The 7,500-nt window shown below is 32.5% G+C and overlaps 1 protein-coding gene across 1 annotated transcript in view; it reads left to right on the top strand.

The window, feature by feature from the left end:
• Nucleotides 1-7,500, top strand: part of LOC136852269 (uncharacterized) — a 60,075-nt gene that overhangs the window by 43,623 nt on the left and 8,952 nt on the right. The window contains exons 8-10 of the mRNA XM_067126740.1: nt 160-307; nt 2,022-2,152; nt 5,466-5,625. Coding sequence (XP_066982841.1) covers nt 160-307; nt 2,022-2,152; nt 5,466-5,625 — 439 coding nt within the window. The remainder of the gene's footprint in view (nt 1-159; nt 308-2,021; nt 2,153-5,465; nt 5,626-7,500) is intronic.

Genomic DNA, 7,500 nt, shown 5'->3' with positions numbered 1-7,500 from the left:
AATTAATAAATAGATAAAAATGTACTAAAATGCAAGGAGGATAGTATTTGGGTAGTATTTACATTTAGAATAGGACAGGGTAGTATTAGATTTACGAACAGTCATCTCTAAAGTATTTCGTAACAGAACTGCCACTCATTCCGTCTCTCCACGAGACAGATACAAGACGGTGGTAACATCACAACAGCCACTCTGACCGTCTCCGTGACGGGCGAGGATGACGGAGCGACAGTCACCTGCACAGGTGCGAATCCTGCTCTCTCCCGCGAGGAGCCTCTGTCAGACAGGAGAAAGCTCATTGTCTACTGTGAGTTCAAGAGGTAATTTGCTTGCGCCTTCGCTCACTGATTGAAGGAATGGAAGAGTAGAACAGAAGAAGAGTACATCTGTAGTTGAATATCGTCGTCCACTGTCTGTTCAGTGTCGAAGGAGGACGAATATTTGCTTCTGAGTCGAGGGTCAAATTTCATTATTTGTGTCGTGAGTTACGTGCGATATATTTCTTCAATCACTGAGCGAAGCGATATAAATATATAAATATAAATATTATATCTAGTGTGTAGTATTAATAAGCTTATGCTTCTATAGTACATTGGTTATTCTTGATGTGTGTATTTGGCATATAACTTGTTTACATAATCATTAGTTCCTCTTGTATATATATATATATATATATATATATATATATATATATATATATATATATATATATATATATATATATATATATATATATATATATATGTTGTATCTAGTGTGTATATAATATCTAGTGTGTAGTAATCATTAACTTATGCTTATTACAGTATATTGTTCTTTATTGATATGTGGATTGGCATATAACTTGATAACCTGCTAGTTCCTCTTTGGGCAAAAGTACTTCAGAATTCTTCTTGTCAGTATTTATGAAAAATTGGGTAAGATTCATAAATTAAACTAAAAAATCTGTAGTCTAAATTTATTGTTATTTTTTAACAACCAAGAAAGTTCTGTTTGTAAATTTTGAAACTCTGAATTTTTATTGACATTAAATACAACTTGATGCTGAGAATATTCTTTAAAATTCTAGAGGTCTACCTGGTATTCTCTTCTTACGTTTGCATATAAATCTTTTCAGTAATATTTAAAAACCTAAAACTATCAGAATGTATTTGATGATGCAATTAAGTATAATGTAAAAAAAAAAGTTATTTTCAAGGATCAAGAATTCGTGTTTCTCTCCTTATAGCTGGACCTAAAAAAAAAAAATCAATATTATTTGTACATTTCCCCAGATTCCAAAATTTATTAATTCAGAGCTCTACAGTTCGTTTAGTAATGACTCATACACAAACAGTAAGCAATATATTACACGAAAAATGAAAAAAATTATAATGTTTATGAACAGGAAAGTGAAGACAAGATTTTAAACAAATTTTTCGTTCCTGCGTATTTTTTGAAATACTATTCATTGCCGTCATCCTTCAATAAAGATTACGGCAAGCAGAACAATATATGATAATTATGTAAAATACTCTTTCCCTGCTCTTTCGTTTGAGTATCAAGTGATGCTACGAAAGTTTTATTTCATTATTTTTTTCTTTATTATGCAGTGGTGAATTCGCTTTGAAATAGATGTTTATGGACACACGAAGAGTGTTCCTCATTTCGAGGTAATTGTGAGGAGAGGCGTCGTTTTATACAGAAGGTTTGTTTCCCCCTCTCTCTCTCTCTCTCTCTCTCTCTCTCTCTCTCTCTCTCTCTCTCTCTCTCTCTCTCTCGTTCTGTCCTCTATCACTCTAGATTCACTTTTCTCCTCATTCTCTCCGTCTGCCTTATGTTTGTTTCCAACCTCTCTCTCTCTCTCTCTCTCTCTCTCTCTCTCTCTCTCTCTCTCTCTCTCTCTCTTTGTCCTCTAGATTCCCTTTCCTCATCATTCTCTCCGTCTGCCTTTGAAGCTTTATCATCGCTCGTCACTCTCTCGCTTTTCCATATTGCCCTGTCTACCTATCGATCTATTTGTCTATTTCCTAATTTTCTAGACGAGCCCATCGTGGACCTCAGCCTCGGGAAGCCCTTGGAGGCCGAGAACATCAAGGAGGAGGACGACGTCTACTTCGAGTGTGACATCAAGTCGAATCCGAGATTCCATCGGATCGAGTGGTACCATAATGTGAGTTCCTTCAGCCACCGAATTGTTTCATTGATTTCTAAAGCATCTGAAGACAAGAAAAGGTTTATCCTGTTTCTTTTCAAGTAATGTAATGCTTTTTTTTAATACCACGACAGGGTAAGTTATTGACAAAAATTTGAAAGGAAAAGATTTCAACGCAAAGCCTTTTTTTCATAGTTTGCAAGAGTAAATTATTGACAGAAATTAGAAAATAAAAGATTTCAACGTAAAAATTTTCCTTATAGTATGCCAGAGTAAATTAGTGACAGAAATTAGAAAATAAAAGGTTTCAACGTAAAGCCTTTTTTCTTATAGTTTGCCAGACTAAATTATTGACAGAAAATAAAAAAAGATTTCAACGTAAAGCCTTTTTTAAAGATAGTTTGCCAAGTAAATTACTGACAGAAAATTTGAAAATAAAAGATCTCAACATAAAGCCTTTTTCCTTATATTTTATACAGTAAATTATTGGCAGAAAGTAGAAAATAAAAGATTTCAACGTAAAGCCTTTTTCCTTATAGTTTGCCAGACTAAATTATTGACAGGAAGTAGAAAATAAAAGATTTCAACGTAAAGCCTTTTTCCTTATAGTTTGCCAGAGTAAATTACTGACAGAAATTTGAAAATAAAAGATTTCAACATAAAGCCTTTTTCCTTATATTTTATACAGTAAATTATTGGCAGAAAGTAGAAAATAAAAAAAGATTTCAACATAAAATAAAAGATTTCCTTTTTTCCTTATAGTTTGCTAGAGTAAATTATTGGCAGAAATTAGAAAATAAAAGATTTCAATGTAAAGCCTTTTCCTTTATAGTTAGTAAATTATTGACAGAGTAAATTACTGACAGAAAATTAGAAATTAAAAATAAAGATTTCAATGTAAAGCCTTTTTTCCTTATAGTTTGACTAAATTATTGACAAAATTAGAAAATAAAAGATTTCATAAAGCCTTTTTCCTTATAGTTTGACAGAGTAAATTATTGACAGAGTAAATTATTGAAAGCCTTTTTTCCTTATAGTTTGACAGAGAAATTAGACAGAAATTAGAAAATAAAAAGATTTTATTGACAAAATTAGAAAAAAAAGATTTCAATGTCTTTTTCCTTTTTGACAGAGTAAATTATTGACAGAAATTATAAAAGATTTCAATGTAAAACCTTTTTTCTTATAGTTTGCCAGAGTAAATTATTGGCAGAAATTAGAAAATAAAAGATTTCAACGTAAAGCCTTTTTCCTTATAGTTTGACAGAGTAAATTATTGACAGAAATTAGAAAATAAAAGATTTCAATGTAAAGCCTTTTTCCTTATAGTTTGACAGAGTAAATTATTGACAGAAATTAGAAAATAAAAGATTTCAATGTAAAGCCTTTTTCCTTATAGTTTGACAGAGTAAATTATTGGCGTAAATTAGAAAATAACAGATTTCAACATAAATTATTGCCTTTTTTCCCTTATAGTTTGACGTAAATTATTGACAGAAATTAGAAAATAAAAGATTTCAATTTTTTTCCTTATAGTTTGACAGAGTAAATTATTGGCAGAAATTAGAAAATAAAAGATTTCAATAAATAAAGCCTTTTTTCCTTATAGTTTGCCAGAAATTAGAAAATTATTGCCTTTTTTCCTTATAGTTTGAGAAATTAGAAAATAAAAGATTTCAATGTAAAGTTTTTTCCTTATAGTTTGACTTTTTGACTTATAGATTTGTAAAGCCATAGTTTGACAGAGTAAATTATTGGCGTAAATTAGAAAATAAAAATAAAAGATTTCAACGTATAAAACCTTTTTCAACATAAAAGCTTATAGTTTGCCAGAGTAAATTATTGGCAGAAATGAGAAAATAAAAGATTTCAACGTAAAGTCTTTTTCCTCATACTGTAGTTTGTCAGAGCAAATTATTGGTTGAAATTAGAAAATAAAAGATTTCAACGTAAAATTTTTTTTCTTATAGTTTGCCAGAGTAAATTATTGACGGGAATTACAAATTAAAATATTTTAACATACAGCCTTTTTCCTTATAGTTTACCATAGTAAATTATTGACGGAAATTAGGAAATAAAAGATTTAAACGTAAAACCTTTTTTTCCTATAGTTTGCCTGAGTAAATTATTGGCAGAAATTAAAAAATAAAAGATTTCAACGTAAAGCCTTTTTCATTACAGTTTGCCATAGTAAATTACTGGCAGAAATGAGAAAATATACGATTTCAACGTAAAGTTTTTTCTTATAGTTTGCCAGAGTAAATTATTGACAGAAATTAGAAAATAAAATATTTGTGGGAAATGAACATGTTTAAGGATGACATGAAATTATTATTATTATTTTTAAAGATAGAAATTGAATTTTATTGCAATTACTTGTTATTAAAATAATTTTTAGCAAAACGAGTTTGTTAAGGTTTGAAAAATACTTCATAATGAGGTACTGTTGTTAGAGACAATTTAAATTTGCAATAGAATGATCCCAGTTATTAGAGACATGAAATTTTGGGCGGTTTTTAAAGATAGAAATTAAATTTACTGGAATTATTATTTCTTAAAATCATCTTTAGCAAAACGGGTTGTTCAGTGTTTAATAAACACTTTGAAAAGAGTTACTGCTGTTAGAAATGATTTAACTTTACAATACAATTAACTCGGTCATTAGAGAGATGAAATTATTTTTTGGGGCTTTTTAATGTTAGAAATTTAATTTTATTGGAATCACTTTTTATCAAAATGAAAACGACTTGGTCAAGGTTTAATAAATACTTTCTAAAGTGTTAATGTTGTTAGGGATAATTTAAATTTCCAGTAGAATTATCTCAGTTATTAGAAATGATTTAATTATCAAATAGAATACATGAGGTTAATGGAACATTGAAATTTGATACCTGTTCAAAACATATATCATACTCTGCGAAATATTTATCAACACGAAAAATGGGCAAAAATAACTTTTAATATTTATTTCATAACTAAACATCTTATTTATCGTTCCTTGATCTCTCATCTAAGTATATTTTCAAACATAAATGACCTGCCTTTCACTCTAACACAAATTTTGGAGACGTGTCTGCCTATGTTATCTTTTGTTAAACTTTTAATTAAACATTTTATAAAACCACCAAGTTCTGTTCCTCAACTCCCATCTAAATATATTCCTAAACATAAATAACCTACCATTCACTATAATACAAATTTTGGAGACTTGTTTGCCCATATCACCTTTTATCACACCTTGTTATTAAGCCACCAAGAGGAAAAGAGAGCTTCGTATCTTCTTAATCCCTCCTCTTACATTTCAGCTGAACTTTCTTCTTCTACCCAAAAGGGCCAGGAAATCTCCCAGAACATCAGCACAGGAGTCGTCATCAGTAAACAGTCCCTCGTCATCAGGAGAATCGTCAGGAATCAGTCGGGGTCCTACACCTGTGTCGTCACCAATGTTCAGGGGAGAACAGTCAGCAATACCTTTTCACTGACAGTCCAACGTGAGTGTTCTGTTCTTTGCAGTCTTATCTGTGTGTGTGTGTGTGTGTGTGTGTGTGTGTGTGTGTGTGTGTGTGTGTGTATGACACTCGACCACAGGAAAAATTAAGAACTGGATGTAAATACTGACCGGTTTCGACTTCATATCTAAAACTGGGCGTAAATCCTTACCGGTTTCGGCTTTGCATCTAAAACTGGGTGTAAATCGGTTTCGGCATCTAAAACTGGGTGTAAATTCTGACCAGTTTAGGCTTGATATCTGAAAACATTCTCAAAAAAAAAAGGAAAAAAAAAATCGAAACCGGTCAGGATTGACGCCCAGTTTTTCAAGTTCCCTGAAGTAAAGTATGGCCTATAAATCACGTGTCAGTTGATTATAATCGTTGTATGAGCGGGTGTGTTAGTTTTCTTTCTTCTCTCTGTTTGTGCATTTGTGTCCATAATGTCGATGCTGTTTTTGACTGAGCTGGCTCTATGCCAGCACGGGCTCTTGCTCATAGAGCAACCCGTAAGAGTGAATATAAGATACCTTGAAAGCTGATGGATTTGAATTCTGTTTTATGGAATATGACAAAGGAAGATGAGATTAGATAGTGAGATGGATTCTTGGTGCAGATTTTGGGTTCAATGGTGGGTCCAAATCCTTTCTATTTTTAGGGGGCTGAGGTGTGAGTGCCCGTTGGGAAGGGCTAATGGATATCTGAAGAAATTATTATTCTGCTCTCAAGGATGAGTTGCCTGAACACACTACCACCTTCTTTCTTTTTCTCTATCTCTCAAGGAATTGTCAGAAAATTAAATAGATAATTACTGCTCTCTCTCTCTCTCTCTCTCTCTCTTCTCAAAGAATTGTCAGAAAATTGAATAGATAATTACTGCTCTCTCTCTCTCTCTCTCTCTCTCTCTCTCTCTCTCTCTCTCTCTCTCTCTCTCTGTCAATGAACTGTCACAAAATCAGACAGACAGTTGCTCTCTCTCTCTCTCTCTCTCTCTCTCTCTCTCTCTTTCTCTCTCTGAATTGTCACAAAATCAGACAGACAGTTGCTACTCTCTCTCTCTCTCTCTCTCTCTCTCTCTCTCTCTCTCTGTCAATGAATTGTCACAAAATCAGACAGACAGTTGCTACTCTCTCTCTCTCTCTCTCTCTCTCTCTCTCTCTCAAAGAATTGTCAGAAAAATAGACAGATATTTACTGCCCTCTCTCTCTCTCTCTCTCTCTCTCTCTCTCTCTCTCTCTCTCTCTCTCTCTCTCTCTCTCTCTCTCTCTCACGTTTTCGTTTGTCAGTACCTTTAGAGGAATTGGAATCTGCCATGAAGTAATCTCACAGAGTACACCTGAACAAAGCACCAACCCCTTCTCACAGTAAGAAATGTTACTTAAAGTAACACTGACACCAGTAAGATGATTCCTTTGTGTAATCAGATACTAAAGTCTTCCAACAGAAGATATAAACATGACAACGAGTCTCTCGGACTTTTAGAAGAATGAGATGGGGTTATAAAGGATCCTTTTGGATTTTTTATATCATACACAATGATCGGGGTGGAGAAACAAATCCATGGTTATGTATGGGTACAAATGTATCGAAAAATGAATCTCTATAGAGAGCTTTCGGGAATCTGTTCGATTCCATTTTTCAGTAGAACAGATTCCCGAAAGCCCTCTGAATAGGTTTATCTTGAATATATTTAAAACAAATGTATACCGAGAACTTTCGGGAATCTGTTTGATTCCCCTTTTCAGTCGAACAGATTTCCGAAAACTCTCTGTATAGATATATTTTCAAATATATTTAGAAAAAAAATATAAAGAGAGCTTTCGGGAATCTGTTCGATTTCAATTTTCAGTCGAACAGATTCCCGAAAGTTCTCAGTAA

The sequence above is a fragment of the Macrobrachium rosenbergii genome, chromosome 25 (genome assembly GCF_040412425.1).
Source record: "Macrobrachium rosenbergii isolate ZJJX-2024 chromosome 25, ASM4041242v1, whole genome shotgun sequence".
Taxonomy (NCBI): Eukaryota; Metazoa; Arthropoda; class Malacostraca; order Decapoda; family Palaemonidae; genus Macrobrachium; species Macrobrachium rosenbergii.
Note: the sequence above shows the minus strand (reverse complement) of the source record. Positions and strands in the feature narration are given on the sequence as shown.